This window comes from Saccoglossus kowalevskii, chromosome 17 (assembly GCF_978046115.1).
Source record: "Saccoglossus kowalevskii chromosome 17, keSacKowa6.1, whole genome shotgun sequence".
Taxonomy (NCBI): Eukaryota; Metazoa; Hemichordata; class Enteropneusta; family Harrimaniidae; genus Saccoglossus; species Saccoglossus kowalevskii.
In genome coordinates, this window is record NC_140657.1 from 30,025,796 (window position 1) to 30,049,968 (window position 24,173).

A 24,173-nucleotide genomic window follows, 5' to 3' on the forward strand; every position below is an offset into this window, starting at 1 on the left:
AAAGGCATAAAAAAAAAAAAAGATAATAAGTTGAATACAAGGAATGTATTACTGGCTTAGTTTATGTAGGTGCTGCTGTCTTGTATTAAAACAGTAAGTGAGTAAGTACCTTATGGTTGATGACACCGATATAACTTACACAAATATAAAAAAACAATCAAATATAAAAAGTATTTTGTAATAACAGACAACATAATATAATTATTCAACGACAAGAAAGCCAGATTCCAGTTGAATGATTACCAATCTGAATTGGAAAATGTGTTCGTACTCTATTTATTTCTATTCTGCATCCGGTAAATCGCAGTCATATTGTATTTACAGCACCAGATTTCAAAAGATTGAATTCAATCTGTCGACTGCTCCAAAATTACTTATATAATTCTTCTTAGCAAATGGATAAATAAATATATACTTTTATTTTGTTTATATCTGCTAATTTATGTTTTGCTAAACATCTACGCAAAGTAACGAATTGTAGACAGCTTAACAACATGCATACATAAACAAACTCTATAGCAACCTAGATCGCAATGGCTGACACAAGCTTGAGTTGCCGAGACTGTTTTCCAAAATAGCACAACTACTGAAAATTTAAAGAAAATAAATACGACTGACAGACTACGTGAGTATGTCTGTGATTTGGAATTTCTCCTGAAATAGCTTTGCTCGGCAACGTAACTTCGTGTATTGGAAGTTCCGGTCGTCATCGTCGGACGCCAGCTAAGTTGGAAAAAAAATGGTCAGCATACCAGATTGGGGCAAATTTGCCCGCTCGATAGAATCGCCAACTAAAATTGCTAACGTGGAATCGAGATTAGAGAGGATACGCCAGGAGAAATTCTACAAAGAAGCCGAAGAGAGGGGTTATTTAGTGACGCTTTCCAAAAGTATGCTCAGGGAAAACTGCATCAAAAATCCTAAAAGTGAAACGCTGAGAAGTATCCAAATGGTGCGATTGGTAGGCGTACACCTCAGAGATATAGGTTGTATATACACTTGTAAAAGACTTCGGATATGCATACTACATTCTAATTATATTAATAAATTCGATGCTCTGATAGCTTGTCCTGAATTGGTTAAATTGGACCTTCATAGCAATCAGGTAAGTGTTTAAGCACTGCCACTTCACAGTTACTGAAACACCAAGTAACCATGCATGCGCACAGATCATAATCACTTGTATAAATGAATAAATGCAATATAAAGATAAATATGACTATATCAAACATCGGGATATTGTTCCACTTCAATGTATAACTACCGGTAACTATAAATGCTACCGACTACATCCGAATGTTAAATAAAAAAGTTGTAGACTGTTGAGCTTAGTTTAATTCTTTGATCTCTTCTCTATTATTTGTTAATTTAGTGTAACATACTAGTATTCAGCTACTGTAATTTTGTCATGTACCGGTACCACCAATAATTTGTTCATTAGTTTTGAGGTCTGATAGATTATAAAGTTCCCTTTATAATTTGAATTTATGATACTACAGCATGCTCTCAAAATTGTACAATTTACCATTGGGATTTCAAGTGCATGTATAAAATTATTAGTGCAGAGTAACAAGGTGTGTTAGATATCAAATTATACAAACATTTTTTGTTTCTGCCTACATACTACAGCTTACATGCTAATTACTACATTCACGTTAAAGGATCTCAGCACGTGTCGAGATTTTAAATCCCTTGTGTTTGCAGAGGGATTACAGCAGTTGCGTTCACGTTAGTCAAGACCCATTTGGAACTGACTCTGCTCGTGCTGAAATCACGCCCTCACTCTTCAATCTATTATTTGATCCAAACATTGAAAAAGATATATGCATATGATGATAATTAAAATTGCATTTTGAATTATATCCATTTGTTGTCATGGTATTTATTACGAGTCACTGTGCAGATGAACAGCAAAGAAGATTCGAAAAACAATTGTTTTTTCACGTCAATGTGGCATTGCAAAGAAAAAACAAATTGCAGAAGCACATAAATATGCGCTGCTGAAGACTGTTTGCATTCATTTCATTCATTACTATAGCATCCGACCATTTACATATGAATTCCCCTTCATCGTCTTGTCATACTACTGGTAGTATAAATCAGCATATGTTCTCTTAAATTTACCAGCGAGGGCGTGATTTTGGCTCATGTGAAGCATTCAGGCAGCAAATCTCAGCACATGCCGAGTTTTGGTCCCTAGCATCTATCGGGATGGAGATAAATTTTTTTTGCCACGTGTCGACTCGTTCCCGACCGTTCACACACAAGTTTTCGCATGTGTCCACTCGGCCCTGAGACTCGGCATGTGCCGAGATCTCTAATGTGAACGCCACTATTGACTATGCACCAACAACCAAACATTGAACATTGAAGTAATTGCCATAAATTAGTGATTGGCCTGTCCAGCAAGTGATTATAGATAAGCTCACTTGAGATGAAATTGCCATCCTTCTTTACTCCAGTAATACTATGATTTGATCATTTCAGATATCTATTCTTCCTGGTGTTGAGTTCTGGGAAAACCTAAGTGAACTACGAATACTTCATCTTCATAACAACCTGATTGGACGACTTGAGCATCTGCAGAGCCTTGCTGCCTGTCAGCAACTTGATGCACTTACATTGTATGATACACCAGTCAGCTTAAAGAGAGCCTACAGACATCATGTTGTGAATAGGTGAGTTAAAAACTGACGCAAACACTTAAACCCTTCTGAACATTTACACCTGTAAACCACCTCAAGGTAGCAAGTCACATTCGTGACTAATTTTAAAGTTGTTTTTTGTTGTTGATTTTCTGAATTTAAGTCAAATTATCCAAATAATAGTGTAAGTTACAGAATGAAAGGACGTTTAGAAGTTCAGGAAATATGATAAAAAGACACATGTCTCTCACAATCTAATGACTTCTCTGTACTGTTTGCGATTCAACTGAACAGTTCGTTGATTACAGCAGATTGCGATTAACAAGATTTGGGAGATGCTGCATTTGGTTTGGCACATGCGCAATCCACTCTATATGTTTGTGGGATTTTGAGTGTGACCTATAGTTGCATTTCTGTATTTGAAAATGAAATATCTGTGGTTACAATGTCATGACAATTTTGAAGATGCAAACATGGTCGACCAAACAAGAAGATACATGTACTCATGTCATAAGAGGCAGTCCTAAAACTGTCGGACAAAGGCTCATGTTATAAATAGTCCGTATTTGATGAAAATACTGTACTTGTGGAAGATTCATGTGAAGAGGTATTACTAAGGCGACTTGAAATTAAAAAATGTGGATGGTCTTTGAACGTGTCTTTGAACCTTATTTTTATGTGATTAATTTGGAACGCATATCTAATGATATAAATACAAACTGTCCGCAAAGAGTGTTATTGTTAGCCAGAAAAAAAAAGGAGACAAAATGGGAGGCGTGAGTTGCTACTTAAAGGCAATGTCCAGCATTATAATACCATGAGCAAACAAACAAGTAATTCACTACTGAACCTTCGATCAGTGCACGCCCCTACCTATCATGCTCATCAACTGACTTACATGCCTCAATTAATTGACTTTCCACCAAAGAACACAAATGTTTGTACATGTACAGGCAAGATGATATGTTCATGGATATGTAGCAGCCGAAAATATCACATTAAACAACAAGTTACTCCAAAAACTGTGAAATTCTTTGTGTCTCTGCCTATCCTCAGTCATGGTGTTAATCTCAAACATAATCAAAGTTCTCATTTTAATAGCAACAGAAAACTAGAATTCAGTCTTCTAATTCACCCAAACTATAACATTTTACATTGAAATACTTAATCAGAATTGTGAATGAATATTTGTACTTTGCATTATGTGTGTATTATAAGTCTCTTAACCATTTGAAATTAAATGTATGCTCAATGTGAAATATTGATGTAGCTATGATAAAAACCTGCCACATGCTTCACAATATTTATTGATAGAGGGCGCTATTTATGTTGACAGTCTCCTGGTGTTCTTTATAGTAATTTTCTTGGAATCTGGCGTAACAAAAAACATGAATTGTGAATCACTGCCCGCCTAATTGAATTTTGAAAAATTTACAGAAACGTTGATCAAAACCTGTAATTAATTTAATAAAAGATGGAAAAAAAAAATCTAATTTTAAATGAGGACTAATATTTATATGGTGTGAAAACACAGAAATGCATCCTGTCTTATACCACAGGGAGTTGGAATAATATAATAATATATTTGTCTTATTCATTAAAGCAGTGAGATTATCACCTGTGCATACGCAGGAATTGAGTCCCATTTAGCACACTAAAATTGCAAAGGCTCTTAGGTAGCACTTGTTTGTAACAACGTCACATTGTGGACGACTACTGCATGTGCAGGTCACAACACTCCTGCTTTAACCACCCCCTATTACAAACCAGACTTTTATCAATTATTCATGATTTATCTTACCAAATTATAATTGTTGAATTTTTATGCAACCATGGAGTTAATAAGTGATATTCTTATTGCCTCCATGATGCAACTTTTAAGCTTTGACACATTAGTTGCTTTTGCACACAGCTCCTTAGCATGGGTAAAGAGGTCAAAAATAATAGCCTGTGCTAAGAAAACATGTGCAAACACTTGGCAAACACATGCTAGCTCCTCTCAAAAAACAAACATGTTTTCAGCTGTTGCCATGGTAGGACATGAACATGAAGCTAACATAGATTTATAACTAAAACTGGGGCCCCATATAATAATAATAATAATAATAACTTTATTGCATCCTTAGAATTACAAATGTTCTATTGGTTTACAGCAATAAATATATAAGTGATTAAAAAAAAAAAAAAATCAAAGTACGATAACGTAAAAAATAGAAAAAAAGAGTCAAGGTATTATATCCAAAAAAAGCTCATTTCTTAAAATAAATGATTTATGTAAAAATTCCCCTAAAAGTTTTATTATATTTCTGTCATTACTTTTCATTAAATATGTGAATTTTTGCAGGTTGGTAATGATTTCTTTGGGGAATAAAATATTGGAAATAAAATCATTTCTATCTGTTTGATATCGTGGGCAAACTAAAAGAAAGTGTAATTCGTCTTCGATCTCCTGTAATGGGCATTGTTTACAAATTCTATTTTCTAATGGGGTTTTTGGATTGGTATGTCTGCCTTTTTCAATGGCTAGATTGTGACTACTTGTCCTGAATCTAGCCATTGATATTCTTTGATTATTATCCAAAACATTAATGTAATTTTCCAGATTGTAATTAATTTTAAATTTAATGTATGTTCTCAGTTTTGTTTTTTCTTTTGTCATATTCTCTCTCCAGTATGTTATGTATTGTTGTTTAATAGTGCTGCTAATTTCCTTAATATTTTGATGTGATAGCTGTGATGTTTTAGAGAGGTCTACATCTTTCAAGATATTTTTGACTGATGTTTCCCATTGTGCTTTTGACAAAGTCTGATCGCTTAACGCTATCTTTGTATAATTATTTTGTGACTTGTCTGTGACACGGGACCAGAACTTAATCATATTGATTTTCACTTCAGTTATCAATGGAAATGCTCCAATTTCACCCTGACATGCACTATTCGCTGTGTATTTATTAAGCCCAAGTAGTTGTTTAATGAATTTTAGATGCATTTTTTCTGTTTTAGTTTTGTCCCAGTTATTGTTACTCATATTTTCCATTCCCCAAATTTCAGATCCATACAGTAAAATTGGTTTGATACATATATTAAACAGATGGATGTTTTTTACAGTCTGTTTCTTTTGGTAAAGACTGCTTTAGTGCATACATGGCTTTGATTGCTTTATCTGCTAGGTTGTCTCTAGCTTCTGTAAATTTACCATTTGACTGAAAGATTATTCCAAGATAATAACAAGTTTTTCATTTTGATAATAGAATTGTTCATTTCTTTGTAGTGTTCCCCTTCTGAATACAAGAATTTTAGTTTTCGCAAGATTTACTTTGATTTTCCATTTTTGGCAATAATCTTGCAGTTTATTTAATGCATTTTGTAGGCCATTTTCTGTTATTGAAATTAGCACCAGATCATCGGCGTAAAGTAGTGAGTTAATTTTTGACTCCCGTGTGCGAAGCACAAAAGGGAGTCTTTGCAGTTACCCTGTCTGTATGTCTGTATGTCTGTATGTCTGTATGTATGTATGTATGTATGTCACTTTTTTTGTTCCACCGTTATCTCAAGAACCACTAATCAAATTTTCGTGAAACTTGGTACATAGATGCTCTGGGATGATACGCAGAGTTGATTAGGTTTTGGTAAAAATCAATAATATTAATTATCTAATTTGCATGGATAATTAGCTGACTTTTAGCTGTTCCATGACTGTTCCACTGATATTTGAAGAACCACTCATTGGATTTTGATGAAACTTGGCACATGGATGCTCTGAACTAGTGCGCAGATTTGATTAGTTTTGGGTAAAAATCTATGAATATTAATTACCTAATTTGAATGATAATTAACTGATTTCAAGCTGTTCCATGACTGTTCCACTGATATTTGAAGAACCACTCATTGGATTTTGATGAAACTTGGCACATGGATGCTCTGAACCAATACGCAGATTTGATTAGTTTTGGGTAAAAATCTATGAATATTAATTACCTAATTTGCATGATAATTAACTAATTTTAAGCTGTTCTATGACTGTTTCACTGATTTTTTTAAGAACAACTCATTGGATTTCAATGAAACTTGGCACATGGATGCTCTGAACTAATGCGCAGATTTGATTATTTTTGGGTAAAAATCTGTTAATATTATTAATTACCTAATTTACATAATGATTAATCAATTTTCGGCTTTTCCACTGATATCTCAAGTACTAATCATAACATGTCAATAAAACTTGGGACATAGCTGTCATATGACACTGCACAGACCTGATAGTTTTTAGGGTAATAATAATAAATATCAGTACATATTAATTACCTAATTTGCATAATTAATTAATTTTCAGCTTTTGATATTTCAAGTAGTAATGATCATGTTTCAATGAAACTTGGTACATAGTTACTTGAGGACTGTGCAGAGACCTAATTAGTTTTTGGGTAAATATTTGTGCATATTAATCACCTTATTAGCATAATTAGTTAATTTTCAGCTTTTCACCTGATATCTCAAGTACTAATCATCACATTTCATTGAGACTTGTTACATAGATATTCTAGGACTGCAGAGACCTGATTAATTTTGGGATAAATAATTGTGCCTATTAATTACCTAATTTGCATAATTAGTTAATTTTTTGCTGTTCTATGGCTGTTGCACTGATGTCTGAAAGCCACTCATTGGATTTCAATGAAACTTTTAAAGAGTACCATCACATTTCAATGAACCTAGGACTATACACCATATTAGTTTTTGGTAAATATTTATGCTTCTTAATCACCTAATTAATATAATTAATTAATACTGATATCTCAAGTATTGATCATCACATTTGAATAAAACTTGGTACATAAGTGCTCTAGGACAATAGACAGCCTGCTTAATTTTGGGTTAAAATCTGTTCATATTAATTCTCTAATTAGCATAATAATTAATATTATTTTGGTTCTAATCACATTTCAATGAAACTTGTTACATTGTGCAGACCTTATTAGTTTTACACTTAAATCTGTTCATATTAGTTACCTAATTTGCATAATTAGTTTTCTGCGTTTCCATCAACATCTCAAGTTCAAGTAATTTTGAATTAATTTTGAATGTGTCTCCAATACTCTCAGCACACGGGAGTTCTTTCTAAGCTTTCTTTGATTGTGTTATGTAGTGTGACCTGATCAAGGGATCTGTCTTCCAAGTATTTACTCATATCATTAACATATAAATTAAATAGTGTGGGGCTTATAACACAGCCTTGTCTCACACCTTTTGTTGTCTCAAATATATCCGTGATTGTGTTTTCTAAACGAATGCATGCTTTTGTATTACAATACATATTTTTAATAATATTATAGATTTTGCCATTTATTTCATTTTTGAGTAATTTATAAAACAATCCATTACGCCAGACACTATCGAAGGCTTTTTGGAAGTCTATAAAGCATGCATATAATTTTCCATTTAGCTGGAGATATTTTTTAACAATTGTTTTCAGTACAAAAATGTGGTCTGTTGTGCGGTGACCTTTACGAAACCCTGCTTGATTATTGTTAATTATGTTATTTGTTTCAAGGTATTGGGTAATTCTATTATTTATTATAGTACAGAATGTTTTTCCCATACAACTTGATACAGCTATTCCCCGGTAGTTTCTTGGGTCGTGTGAATCACCCTTTTTATAGATGTGTGAAATAATACTAATATTCCATGACTTTGGATAAATTCCGGACTCTAAAATAAGGTTAAAAAGTTTTTTTAATGGTTTTATCAACGAATCTGAGCTGCATTTCAAAAGCTCAGAGCAGAAGCCATCATAACCAGGTGCTTTTTTATTTTTAAGTTTTTTAATAGCATTTTTTATCTCTTTTTCTGTTATTTTATTGTTAATAAGTTTATTAGATTCATTTCTGTTTTCCGTTTCTGACATATCAGAAATGATATTATTTTGCAAATTGTTGTTCTGATCAGCTTTGTTTAATATTTTATAGTATTCTTCCCACTGCTCTACAGAAATAGGATTAGATTGATTTTTATGAGAATTTTTCAATTCATTAATGATTTTCCAAAATTGATTGGGATTTGTATTTCTCAAATGTGTTAATTTATTTACAATTATATGAAGTTCAAAGAGCAAACATTCTTCTGAAGTCACTTCACTTTATTACTAGCGCATCTTTTGCTGTTATCGTTATTATATTTATGCACGTTATTATATTTCAATAAGATGACAATTTTTTTATTTTCCAATCGTTTTGCGATTGTATTTTCTAGATTCTTTGATAGAACACAGCATTTACACTTCATTCAAAATTCAAAGTTGCGTTGGGATTTCGGCACAGTTGATCTTGCACCGGTGCACAACTTGGCCATAATCAAAAGTATGATCGTTTGAACACTGCTATTACAAGACTGGTAGGAGGTGATACAATTGTGAAAGTATTCAAAAAACAGTTGTCATGGCAACAGTAGGCTAGTATTTTTTTCTTCAGATTTTACCACCCAACTAGAGTAAAGGTATATCCTGCCTACTAAGTATGGACTAAATTGGCCCGCCATAAAAATCACAGAAGAGTTAAAAAGCTGTTCTCGGTGAAAGGTTACACCTACTTTTAGGTAAAATTGCTCAGTAATGAAAAAAAGATATAAAAAAAAAACAGTAATTTTCTGCCCACCCTCAAGTCAAGTAGAATTAGCTATGTCCGAAAATTTGTGGGAGGAGATACATTCAGTGCGAAGCTATTCAAAAATCAGTTTTTTGGCTGTTGCCAAGGGCAATCCTATCAAGGCGGATCACCAAGAAGTGATTTTAAAGGGCAATCCTAGCGGAAAGGATCAACAATACCTTAAATCCTAGCCTGTACTTAGTGTATCCTGAACACAACTATTGTGAATGACCTGTGTAACTGTTTATGTAGTGGGGCCAATGAAATAATGAACAAATATATATAATAAAACAAAAATTGTAATTTTTTAACTCCCTGTGACTAAACAAAGCACTATCATGACTACCTAAAACTACAACTATAGAGGGTGATATTCTCTAAAAGAGAAATATTCACTAGGCTTAATTTTTGCAAATTTTATGTTACAGGGACATGCATTAGGTGTTATATTCACTGCTTTCTCATGAAAACCCTTCATTCACTGGTTTATTTTGCATATACTTATGCAAAATAATTTAAAACATATAACACTATGAATAATTAAGCTTTCACAATATACTAAGATTATAAGAAATATAATGGTATATAATGAGTGTCATCTTTATTCCAGTCACTGATGACATTAGACCCCTACCTCAAGTTTTATATTCACTGCTTTATTTTGCATATTATATGCAAAGTAATCAAAAATATAACACAGTGAATAATGAAGCTTTCTCAATATTTTAGAAGAGATATATTTAATGAGGGTTGTCTTTCTCACTGTCACTGTTGATAAGTAGTCTTTAAAATATTTGGTATGCTGGATGTGTTCCCCTCTAAGTCTACCCATGCTAAATCCCTTGTTTTAAAGTAAGATTTTGACTAGCGCTTATAATCATAGCCCAAGATTTAGTTTCATGAATTATTCATTCCAAGACTTGAAACTATTGAACACTCAAACAATACCTGATACAGATTAGTGTAGTCATTGAAAGCATTGGAAGGTGTGATCAGAATATTATGAATTTTAATGAGATGATGCTCTATTCATATCTATCATTAAGGAAAGATACTTTTTCTGAATAGTCTAGTTATATTACTATATCTTATATTTATCAGTCCTTGTAGCTTTCACCATTTTTGTCCCTGTTCGACCGCAGTCCGAAAACAGGGACTTGTGGATTGACCTCTGTGCATGCGTCTATGTGTGTATGTATGTGTGTGTCTGTGTGTTATTTTCAGTGACTTTTCACGTATTATTTCTGCAGTAATTTTTTGGCTGGGCTGATTTTGTTCGTACAAGGCAGGTCATACTGTCACTGCAGTTGTGTGGTAAAATGTGGGGAAAAATCCTGGCCCACTGTTGCCATGGCAACAGGCAAAAAAATGATTTTTGAATACTTTCACTCCAAATGTATCACTTCCTACCAGTCTTGTAATAGCAGTGTTCAGATTTTATTTTGGCTAAATTGCGCATCGACGAGAGACCGCCAACGCCAACATTGTTATACTGTATCAATGTAAGTCCCTGTGCAACTTTGAACTTTAGTGAACTGTAAATGCTGTAAAGAATCTAGAAAATACAAAACGATCTGAAATAAAAAGTGATGCGCTACTAATAAAGTGTCTTCAGAAGATTGATTGCTCTTTGTGAACTTTAAATACGGGTCTCCGGTTTTAGTTATAAACAAACGTTCGCTTCACGTTCATGTCATTGTTTGTATTTTGAGCAGAGTGGATCGTCAGTCAGCCTACCTGGTTGTATTACTATAAACAAAACTATATATCTTAAATTTGATAACTGACAGGGACTGTGCCATGCATGGCTTGTTATAAAATACATCAGATTGATTCTCTACTATATGTTTTTTCTACATAATAGCATTTGGTCGTTGAGGGCGCTAGACAAGCATGTGGTATCAGATGAAGAAATCATTGAAGATGCCACATTTGGTGGAATGTTTTCAGCCATCAGTCCACATTTCTACATTGACTTGATGCCACCATCAAGAAAGGTAATTAACTTACACACTCCATATATAGTGATTAAATGAGTGATTGACTGATGACAGTGGATTTTACAGTTGATTTAAGCAGTTAATGCATTCATCAGGAGTATCCTCACTGGCAGATTTAATTAATTTCTGCATGTGACATTCAGCAAGTACAAGAGTCATTGCACAGCAGATGTTTGAATTGCATGTAAACATACAATGTGTTCAACATGTTGATGTCTATAATATAATATAATATAATACAATCGGGTGAACGCGGTGCTTTTCAGCGCTCCCCGATTTTCTGCCTGTTTTGCGTTTTTGCGCTCGTTGTGCGCCCGTGTTTCTACACAGCTGTATATATAGCTGTGTGTCTACCTTTTACGTGAGTAATTTATAGTTGTTGTTTTCGTTATTATTCTGGGTTTTGGAGTGTTTTTGTCTTTGCCTTCGCAAGGTGGTCGGCAACCAAGATGGCTGCCGCTCACACAAGGCCACCGTCAACACCAACAGGTCACCTTACTAGAAACCATGCGGTACGATGTGAAAACATTGATGGCATTCCTGTTGAAACTTATGTGGAGTCGGTTGCAGATTTAGTCGGGGCCAGTAATATTGTGGCTGCATCCCGTATGAACCGATCGGTTATTGTCTTTTTAAATAAGGTGACATGGGTCGACATGGTTTCTGCCGCTGGCCTTGACATTGGAGACCTCCATGTTTCTGTTGAACCTCTTGTCCGCCCCTCTACAAAAATTGTGCTATCAAATGTTCCCCCTTTTTTACCTGACAATTTTATTACAGATGCCTTAGCTAAATACGGGCGTGTCATGAGCGCGGTGCGAGCGATCCCACTCGGGTGCAAAAGACCAGCACTGAAACATGTAAAGTCTTTTCGCCGCCAAGTTTATGTATATTTAAAAGATCTCAATATCAACGGTTTATTACCTATTACTTTTCAAGGTCAGACATATAATATTTACGTTTCGTCTGACGAATTGACGTGCTTTTCATGTAACATGAAGGGACATACACGTAAAACTTGCCCAAACTCTCAAACAACGAATATGCAAATGATGAATGATGACAACAATAGTGCTCAAAATAGCACTCAAACAGACTCTCAACAGGTGAATGTAGTAACTAATTTAAATTCCCCTGACACATTGCACGACAAAGACAATGACATAACTGATATAATTAACACCCAAGCACCAGATACTGAGATAAACAATCATGAGACCGATGGTACAACAGATAACATTGAAATTGAAACTGAAATGAATACAGATTCATCCAAATATATGAGTAAAAAGCGCACACGCTCTAGATCACCAGTTCATAGAGAAGAACAAAACAATGACCAGTTAAATGACGAAAATAAATGTGAACCAAGTTCTAAAAAGCGTAACGATGAAAATGCAATCGAAATTGTTGAAAAAAATTGTCCGATTGATGAAGAGAGGGTACGAACCCCTCCTTCCCCTTCCATTGCACCACCATCGCCTCCCCCACGCCCTCCACCCCACAAACCCTTTCCCCACGTATATGCCAATGTAACAGTGTGCACTCCAAAGCCACAGCCCGAGCTTACGGAGTCGGCCCTATTTCCATCATCTCCCTCACTTGAGTTCACAGTTGACTCCCCGCGCGATTCGCCGCTATCCGAACTCCCCATTGATTTAAGTGGTTTAACTGATCAATCACAAGACCTTTTCAGCACACCTATGTCACAAAATAAAACCACTGATGATATGGAGGAAACTGCCAGCGAATGTAGTGAGAATGAGGGGTCTATCATTTCAAATGTTTCAACATGTACTGATAACAGCGAATCAACAATATCAAACGCTAATATCAAAACCTTTTTAGTGTCTACACTTCACTCACGTAGATTTATAAACAAGTGTTTTGAATTTTGCCCCAATCTTAAAATATTGGTCCGACATCTGATAAACTACCACAATACTACGCAGTTGAATACATCTGATAAATCTCGCATGCACAGACTCATTAAAAAAATTAAACAGCAAATCAAAACGGGTAACTTTATCACTGATTTTTAATTTCCCTTGTTATGATGGCAAACACAATTACATGCGCAACTTACAATGTCAATGGTTGCCGGGACGCCCTCAAACGGTACAGTGTTTTAATTATCTCAAGCGTGACCATCCCTGTAATATTTATATGCTACAAGAAACACACTCTCTTGTCTCCGATGAAAATATTTGGAAACTTGTGTGGCGTGGCCTTGGTATTTTTTCTCATGGCACTGTTAATCGTGCGGGTGTGGCTATTTTGTTTTCGCCAGGAGCAACTTTGAATATTTTATCACAATCTGAGATCATGCCTGGGTACGTGTTGCATGCTCATGTTCAAATTAATGAAAATCTTGTTCACATAATTAATGTCTATGCACCTATTAATGGCGCTGAGCGTGTGGAATGCTTCACTAAAATTGAACAATTCATCAGTTCTCTAAATAATGACCCAGTAATCATGGGAGGCGATTTTAATTGTACTACTGAACCCGACATTGACCGTAATAGAGGGACTGAACCGGACATGCGCACTGCAAAGCTCCTCAAATCTGTCCTGAATCATCACAAACTGTTTGATGCATGGCGCCAATACCACGGGGGAACACATTAAACTTTACTTGGGGGCATGGTGGCACGCTTGTGCGCCTTGATAGGTTTTATGTCAGCAAATGTATGCGTGGGAAAATTAAGAATATTGACATAAGCAATGGCGCATTAGCTTTTTCTGATCATTCCCTTGTCCACATCAACATCGCCATTGGTGACAGTAAAAACAAAAGTCCAGTGTGGTGTATGAATACAGAAATTCTGCGCGATGAAGTGTATGTGGCAATCTTAACTGATTTTTAGGCGAAGTGGCAAACACTTCGAAATAATTATGTAAATATACAGACATGGTGGGATATTGGCAAAAATAAAATAAAGTTACTCACACAACAGTATTGCACACTCAAACAAAATAAATACAAAACCGAAAAACAAGCATTGGAAATCGAAATTAAAACCATCGAACGTTGTACTGCACACGATGCACTGCTCTTAAACAGTTACACTGAAAAGAAAAAACTTCTCGCACGCCTTGTTCAACGTGAACACAAAGGCAGTGCTACGCGTGTGCGACATGAGTTTTTAAATGAAAGTGATGTTTGCAATTCCTTCTTTTTCCAGTTAGAGAAAAAGAAGAGAACCAAAAAGACGATCTTTCAGTTGAGGCACCAGGATAACACTCTTACTGAAAATCAAACTGAAATACGAAAAATCATACACACCTTTTACAATAACCTGTATACACCTGATAACATTGACATTGAAGCTCAAAATAGCCTCCTTGAAGGGCTACCTCAACTAAATGAAACAGATCGTGATGACCTTGACAAACCAATCACGTTTGACGAACTGAGTGCCACGGTCAAACTACTTCCCCATGGGCGTACTCCCGGTATCGACGGAATACCAAACGAATTTTACCAAACTTTTTGGCATATCATTGGAAGTGATCTGTGCGATGTATTTACTGCTGCCACAAACGAAAATGTGCTCCCCCTATCCTGCACAAGGGCCGTGGTCACTCTTCTCCCTAAAGAAGGTGACGTTACCAACGTAAAACACTGGCAACCTGTGAGTCTGTTATGTAGCGATTACAAAATGTTCACTAAATCGCTTGCATTGCGTTTGCGCGGTGTTTTAGGCAGCATTATTCATCCAGACCAAACTTGCAGCATACCAAACAGGCATATTCACGACAATATAAATCTACTTCGTGACAGTATTGACTATGCCAACTTAACTAACTCGCCCCTGGCTATTGTTGCCATTGACCAGAAAAAGGCATTTGATAGGATACATCACGGATACCTCTTTAATACGCTTCGTGCCTTTGGTTTTGGTGACCGTTTCCTTTCTTACATTCGCCTCATGTATACCAATGCCCAGTCCCTGGTCCGCGTTAACTGCGCCCTTACTACACCCATCACAGTGGCCCGTGGCATTAGGCAAGGGTGTTCAATGTCCACTGCCCTCTACGTCATTGCCATTGAACCACTACTTCATAAAATTAGGAATGATGAAAACATTGAAGGGTTGGTTATACCTCACAGCAAAAACCAACGTTCTAAACTCACCGCTTACGCCGACGACGTGGAATTTTTCATAACTCGCAAGCAGGATTTCAACTTACTAAGTCGCTGGTTACATGTCTACGAGCTTGCGTCAAACTCTAAAATCAATCTCGAAAAATCAGAAGGGTTATGGGTAGGTAGCTGGCGCAACATCACCTACTCCCCTCTCAATATAACATGGAACAGCGAGGGGTTGAAACTGTTGGGTGTTTATCTTGGGAATAATCTAACTTATACGAATCAGAACTGGGCTGAACTTGTTGCAAAAGTAAATAATAAGATCAACTTCTGGAATCATTTTGTTTACAGCATGTCTTACAGAACGCGTGCTCTTATCATTAATAATCTGATTTCATCGCAGTTAATGTATCGCTTTAATAGCCTTGTGCCTCCATCGGACGTAGTTCTGAAGGTACAGAAAATGCTGCTCGACTTCTTTTGGCAAGGGCGACATTGGGTATCTGCTGCAACACTGTACCTCCCCTTGGAAAGAGGTGGACAAAATGTTACACATCTTCCAACACGCATAAGTACTATGCGACTTTCCTATATTCAAAGATATCTATATAATAACCATGACCACCCCTGTTTTAAGTTCACAGACTACTTTTTTATGCAAGCGAGCAATATGTCATATGCAAGTCAACTTCTATGCACCACTATCAAAGCGCCTTTACAAAGATTGCCATTATTTTATTGTGAGCTCCTCCAGTGTTGGAAATCTGTAGAGAAAGTGCGTAAGTTCAATGATAATAACGTAACTGATATTCTTAATGAGCCACTGTTTAACAACCCACTCATCATACATCCCATACGAAATGAGCCTTTTGCGCTCAGACATTTTGTTGACGCGGGAATAACCAAAGTATGTGATTTGGTATCAGAAACGAATAAAACTTGGTTGGAGGCCGCTGATATGTCGGATAAAATTAAAATCCATTCCGAGCGTATTCTCCATCTCAGTATCAAGGTCATTCACGATTCTATTCCTACCAAATGGAAAGATACTATCAACACCTACTTCAAAGGGAATGGGAAGTGTAATCAACCTCTTTCACATCATAGCTTTGAACTGCACTTTTCTGATGAACTAAATTTGCCACTATATAAGTTTGAAAAAGGCGCAATCTATAAATATCTAATACGTGTCCAGTCAATAACACAACACTTACAAAAACTTGACACTGTTTGGCGGGACATCCTTAGTCTGCCTGAAAGTGCTAAACCCAACTTCAAGGATTGCTATGAAACACCAGTCATTAACAAATATGGGGATCTGCAGTGGCGTATTGTCCATGGTGCCTTTCCAACGGGGAGATTTCTGTTCAAAGCTCGTTTGAACAATTCAGATAAATGTCCCTTTTGTGATGAAGTTGACACACTTCAACACATTTTTTATGATTGTCCATCAAATAGCGCCTTACTCCATTATTTTAATAACATCGCGTCGCGACTGCTTCAACCAGATTTTCGCATGCCTATTTGGTGGTTCACCATTTCACCTTTATGTCTCGCAAAGCACAAGGTATATTTTGTTTCTTAGCGTGCATGGCTAAGGTTGCAATTCATGTCAGCCGTCGTAATAAAAGGCAAAACAAAGGATCGAGTGAGCCTCTGGACATTTTTATTCAAAGTATTAAGTCGAGGCTTGAAACAGAATATGAATGTTTCCGGATCATGAACCAACTGCCTGAATTTGAGATTATGTGGACGGTAGAGGATGCACTATGTAAAATCGAGGATAACACACTTCGCATTCTACTGTAAACATGGCAGGTACGATCTATTTAAAGCAGGAAGTTGCTTTGTCTTGTTGTTAAACATCGATACAAAAGAACATCATTGTATTTACAAACTTAGCACACGCACAGGAGCCAAGAGTTTTGTCCTCTTGGTGGGCTATCATTGCACACACTTACAGCAGCGCATATATGTTTTATGTTACTTGTTCTGTGTTTTAAATGTTTTGATTTTCCCTTGGAATTTGGCAGGGGGGTTGGTACCCCCTTAAGTGCGAACCGGTGTCACCGGCCTGCCTACGGGGTTCCAAGGTGTTTTTGTACTGTTACGTGATCGTCTTTTATTTTATTTTACCCGTGAACCAAAAAGCATAATTTAATATAATATAATATAATATAATATAATATAATATAATATAATATAATATAATATAATATAATATAATATAATATAATATAATATAATATAATATAATATAAAATAAAATATAATATAATATAATATAATATAATATAATATAATATAATCACTGCTACTGCTTGTCTGAATATTACAAATTTATACTTCACCTATGAATACCAAATTAAATTTATATTTCAGTTAAATTTCCCTCCAACAAACTATGACGTTTTTGTAAAGAGTAGAATACGTATTTTGCAAGATTTTGTATTGTATGTGTATTTTCAGATTGCAGTAGCAAAATAAATTTCCATTCAAGCGCTGGGCAATAGTAAAACTTGTGTATAAAACGAGTTCTAATTTCCTCAAATTTGGGGCATTGTAATAGAAAGTGGAACTCGTTTTCAATGAGATTACAACCAAGAGAACACAATCTTTGGTCAAGTGGTATTCCCAATGCCCTACCCTTTTCAATCATGAGCTCATGAGCAATATAATATAATATAATGTAATATAATATAATATAATATAATATAATATAATATAATATAATATAATATAATATAATATAATATAATATAATATAATATAATATAATATAATGTAATGTAATGTAATGTAATGTAATGTAATGTAATGTAATGTAATGTAATGTAATGTAATGTAATGTAATGTAATGTAATATAATATAATGTAATATAATATGAATTTATTGCATCCTTAGAAATAATTTCCCTTGGTAATAAAATACAATACATATAATACTAAAGTAAAATGTCAGTTATTGTTATTTCTGATTTCAAATATTATGTATAAGTTTTCACCAACTTGTCTTATTATTATGTCTTATTTTGAACTTATAATAATTTTAATTTTTCTGGAATATTGATATTATTAAATAACTTTTGTTTTTTTGTTTGGTATCTGAGACATTCCATAAAGAAATGTTCTTCATTTTCAATTTTGAACTGGAAACATTGCTTACAGATTCTGTCTTCTAAAGGTGTTTTAGGGCGGGTATGTCTACCTTTTCTACCTTCAGTCTATACATGACTGCTGATTCTGAAAGGAGTCATTGTGATTTTATGTTTCAGATTACATAAGAGCAAATATGGTTCAAAGGTGTATGAGTCTTTATATACATTCTCAGTTTTCTATTATCATTTGTTACACTCAACTTCCAGAACTCTACATACCTTTGTAGGATATTATTATGTATGTTTTTTTATTTTACTGTGTGGTAATTTTTGAACTGTGACTGACAAGGACAAATTTGAACATGAGTTTCTAATGACAGCACAGCCAATTTTGGGTGTGATGTTCTAATAGGTATTGTCAAAACCAGGTTTAATCATATATTTACTGAACCTTCAAACACAATCATTTCTTAATAGTATGGGTAGCTCTACTTAATTCTGTGCACACACCTACAGGGCAAAGAATTCATGAAAGCTATGAAAGCCAGTGCCACGGGATTTGGTGCTGTGTACATCATGAAATATTTCTTTAATAACTGTAACTTGAGGCATTTTTGAGATTGAGTGACTTGAGAAGTTTTATCCTGGCATGTGTTAGAAGCCAAAGATCAGTGGTTAGAGTTTACCTTTTGAATGACAGTACATTTGATATCTGACATTTGACATGCAGCTTTTTAGGAGGTAGCTTTCCATGTTAATCTTGACTTTCAGCTGTTTTAATGTCTTGCGTTTGATTAGCTGAATTCATGTACAGTATTAAATCAAGTTGAATGTCACTGTCAACTCTCCAATGAATCACTCACTGATATCATTACATTCTTTAATTTCATAAAATCAGCATAGAAACCTATATGTCAGTAATAATTACAAAGCCAACCTATTGCCAAAATAATATAAAAATGTCAAGACAAAGCCAACCTAATGCAAAGACAATATAAAAATGTCAAGACAATGCCAACCTAATGCCAAGAAAATATAAAAATGTCAAGACAATGCCAACCTAATGTAATGACAATATAAAAATGTCAAGACATTGCTACCGGTAATCTAATGCAAAGACAATATAAAAATGTCAAGACAAAGCCAACCTAATGCAAAGACAATATAAAAATGTCAAGACAAAGCCAACCTAATGCCAAGAAAATATATAAATGTCAAGACAATGCCAACCTAATGTAATGACAATATAAAAATGTCAAGACAATGCTACCGGTAATCTAATACAAAGACAATATATAAATGTCAAGACAAAGCCAACCTAATACAAAGACAATATAAAAATGTCAAGACAATGCCAACCTAATGTAATGACAATATAAAAATGTCAAGACGATGCTACCGGTAATCTAATACAAAGACAATATAAAAATGTCAAGACAAAGCCAACCTAATGCAAAGACAATATAAAAATGTCAAGACAATGCCAACCTAATGTAATGACAATATAAAAATGTCAAGATGATGCTACCGGTAATCTAATACAAAGACAATATAAAAATGTCAAGACAAAGCCAACCTAATGCAAAGACAATATAAAAATGTCAAGACAATGCCAACCTAATGTAATGACAATATAAAAATGTCAAGACGATGCTACCGGTAATCTAATACAAAGACAATATAAAAATGTCAAAACAAAGCCAACCTATTGCCAAAAAAATATAAAAATGTCAAGACAAAGCCAACCTAATGCAAAGACAATATAAAAATGTCAAGACAATGCCAACCTAATGTAATGACAATATAAAAATGTCAAGACAATGCTACCTGTAATCTAATACAAAGACAATATAAAAATGTCAAGACAAAGCCAACCTATTGCCAAGACAATATAAAAATGTCAAGACAATGCTACCTGTAATCTAATACAAAGACAATATAAAAATGTCAAGACAAAGCCAATCTAATGCAAAGACAATATAAAAATGTCAAGACAATGCTACCTGTAATCTAATACAAAGACAATATAAAAATGTCAAGACAAAGCCAACCTAATGCAAAGACAATATAAAAATGTCAAGACAATGCCAACCTAATGTAATAACAATATAAAAATGTCAAGACGATGCTACCGGTAATCTAATACAAAGACAATATAAAAATGTCAAGACAAAGCCAACCTAATGCCAAGAAAATATAAAAATGTCAAGACAATGCCAACCTAATGTAATGACAATATAAAAATGTCAAGACAATGCTACCGGTAATCTAATACAAAGACAATATAAAAATGTCAAGACAATGCTACCTGTAATCTAATACAAAGACAATATAAAAATGTCAAGACAAAGCCAATCTAATGCAAAGACAATATAAAAATGTCAAGACAATGCTACCTGTAATCTAATACAAAGACAATATAAAAATGTCAAGACAAAGCCAACCTAATGCAAAGACAATATAAAAATGTCAAGACAATGCCAACCTAATGTAATAACAATATAAAAATGTCAAGACGATGCTACCGGTAATCTAATACAAAGACAATATAAAAATGTCAAGACAAATCCAACCTATTGCCAAAAAAATATAAAAATGTCAAGACTATGCCAACCTAATGTAATGACAATATAAAAATGTCAAGACAATGCTACCGGTAATCTAATACAAAGACAATATAAAAATGTCAAGACAATGCCAACCTAATGTAATGACAATATAAAAATGTCAAGACAATGCTACCGGTAATCTAATACAAAGACAATATATAAATGTCAAGACAAAGCCAACCTATTGCCAAAAAAATATAAAAATGTCAAGACAAAGCCAACCTAATGCAAAGACAATATAAAAATGTCAAGACAATGCCAACCTAATGTAATGACAATATAAAAATGTCAAGACGATGCTACTGGTAATCTAATACAAAGACAATATAAAAATGTCAAGACAAAGCCAACCTAATGCAAAGACAATATAAAAATGTCAAGACAATGCCAACCTAATGTAATGACAATATAAAAATGTCAAGACGATGCTACCGGTAATCTAATACAAAGACAATATAAAAATGTCAAAACAAAGCCAACCTATTGCCAAAAAAATATAAAAATGTCAAGACAAAGCCAACCTAATGCAAAGACAATATAAAAATGTCAAGACAATGCCAACCTAATGTAATGACAATATAAAAATGTCAAGACAATGCTACCTGTAATCTAATACAAAGACAATATAAAAATGTCAAGACAAAGCCAACCTATTGCCAAGACAATATAAAAATGTCAAGACAATGCTACCTGTAATCTAATACAAAGACAATATAAAAATGTCAAGACAAATCCAATCTAATGCAAAGACAATATAAAAATGTCAAGACAATGCTACCTGTAATCTAATACAAAGACAATATAAAAATGTCAAGACAAAGCCAACCTAATGCAAAGACAATATAAAAATATCAAGACAATGCCAACCTAATGTAATAACAATATAAAAATGTCAAGACGATGCTACCGGTAATCTAATACAAAGACAATATAAAAATGTCAAGACAAATCCAACCTATTGCCAAAAAAATATAAAAATGTCAAGACAAAGCCAACCAAATGCAAAGACAATATAAAAATGTCAAGACAATGCCAACCTAATGTAATGACAATATAAAAATGTCAAGACAATGCTACCTGTAATCTAATACAAAGACAATATAAAAATGTCAAGACAAAGCCAACTTATTGCCAAGACAATATAAAAATGTCAAGACAATGCTACCTGTAATCTAATACAAAGACAATATAAAAATGTCAAGACAAAGCCAATCTAATGCAAAGACAATATAAAAATGTCAAGACAATGCTACCTGTAATCTAATACAAAGACAATATAAAAATGTCAAGACAAAGCCAACCTAATGCAAAGACAATATAAAAATGTCAAGACAATGCCAACCTAATGTAATGACAACATAAAAATGTCAAGAAGATGCTACCGGTAATCTAATACAAAGACAATATAAAAATGTCAAGACAAAGCCAACCTATTGCCAAAAAAATATAAAAATGTCAAAACAAAGCCAACCTAATGCAAAGACAATATAAAAATGTCAAGACAATGCCAACCTAATGTAATGACAATATAAAAATGTCAAGACAATGCTACCTGTAATCTAATACAAAGACAATATAAAAATGTCAAGACAAAGCCAATCTAATGCAAAGACAATATAAAAATGTCAACTTAAGGATAATATAAAGAAGAAAACCCTCAAATAAAGCAAATAAAAATAATTTAGCACTGATCTCAACCTATAATGTATGCACAGTTTAGTTACTGCTGGTAGTATAACAAAGCCTCAGTGAGAAAAGTTTTTGTTGTCTTAAAAAGGCTTTCATTTCAAATTACTCTTCAGAATGAACAAGTCGATTGCCCTAATATTTATAAAACATTGGCATAATAACTGGCTATATTGGGAATAGAGAAAATGATGGCCAGTAACTACATATGACACACTGGTATGCTTGATGAGTGACTGTGTTCTGATGTGTTTGTTTGTCAGTACAAGAATGCATGTCCCTTGTAAAGTTGTGTAGCATATTTATCATATAAAAAAAAGGAAGAAATATTAAATTTATGTTAATTATTATTGCAGAAAAACACAGTGAAGGATGAGATGCAGATCGTTATTCACATACTATCTCAGATATCTTCTATACAAGCCAGAATGTCACCCGTACTCATCATACAGAGATTTATACGAGGATATCTGGCCAGAAAACGCTATCATCTTATACAAGATACACGAATCTGGTAAGTGATTCAAATATAATACTTTGTTACTTTTGAATAGAAACGCCATCTGTAAAAATTTATGTGTGGCGATATTTGAATGTGGACCTTGATGATTTTATTTCTGTTAATATAATTATGTGTTGCATATTGACTAAAAAGACCTATATGACCATGGACGCAATGGATCACTGGGTGGGAGGAAGGATTCTGTTTCTATATCTACCGAATTACATGCCCCGAAAACAAATTTTCAGCTTTCACACTGGTATCTCAAGTACTAATTATTCCATTGCGATGAATGACAGACCTGATTAGTTTTGGATTAAAATCTGTTATAATTAGTCAATTTTCAGCTTTTCCATAAATATTTCAAGTGCAAATAATTTTGAGTTTATTTTTAATGTGTCTCCAATACTCTCAGCATATGCAAGTTCTTTCTAAACTTTCTTTGATCATTGTTTATTATAGGCTTCTGTACACAAATTCATAGAAACTAAGTACATCATATAACATGAATAGCATTCTGTTCGAAATTGGTTGACCATTTTGCTTGTCTTTGCAGTATGTATGTATGTTTGTATGAAGCACTGGTCAGATTTTAATGGAACTTGATACATAGAAGCTCTGGGACAATGTGCAGACCTTATTAGCTAATTTTGAGTGAAAATCTGTGCATACCGAATTTGCATGATAATTATATGATACATGTATGTGAAGTGCTTATCATCATATTTCTGTGGAACTTGGTACATAGATGCTCTAGAGCAATGTACACACAGGCCTAATTAGTTTAGGGGTTAAAATTTGTGCATATTACCGGTAATTACCTAATTTGCATAATAATTAGTCACTTTTTGGCTTATATTCCCCTGATATATCAAGTACTAATCATCACATTTAAA

The 24,173-nt window shown here is 34.1% G+C and overlaps 1 protein-coding gene across 1 annotated transcript in view; it reads left to right on the forward strand.

The window, feature by feature from the left end:
• Positions 1-521: 521 nt before the first annotated feature.
• LOC102805345 (uncharacterized) overlaps positions 522-24,173 on the forward strand; it is a 28,013-nt gene continuing 4,361 nt past the window's right edge. Inside the window, exons 1-4 of the mRNA XM_085492302.1 lie at positions 522-1,105; positions 2,488-2,678; positions 11,151-11,283; positions 23,132-23,289. Of these exons, the coding sequence (XP_085348428.1) occupies positions 740-1,105; positions 2,488-2,678; positions 11,151-11,283; positions 23,132-23,289 (848 nt within the window). The 5' untranslated portion in view covers positions 522-739. The remainder of the gene's footprint in view (positions 1,106-2,487; positions 2,679-11,150; positions 11,284-23,131; positions 23,290-24,173) is intronic.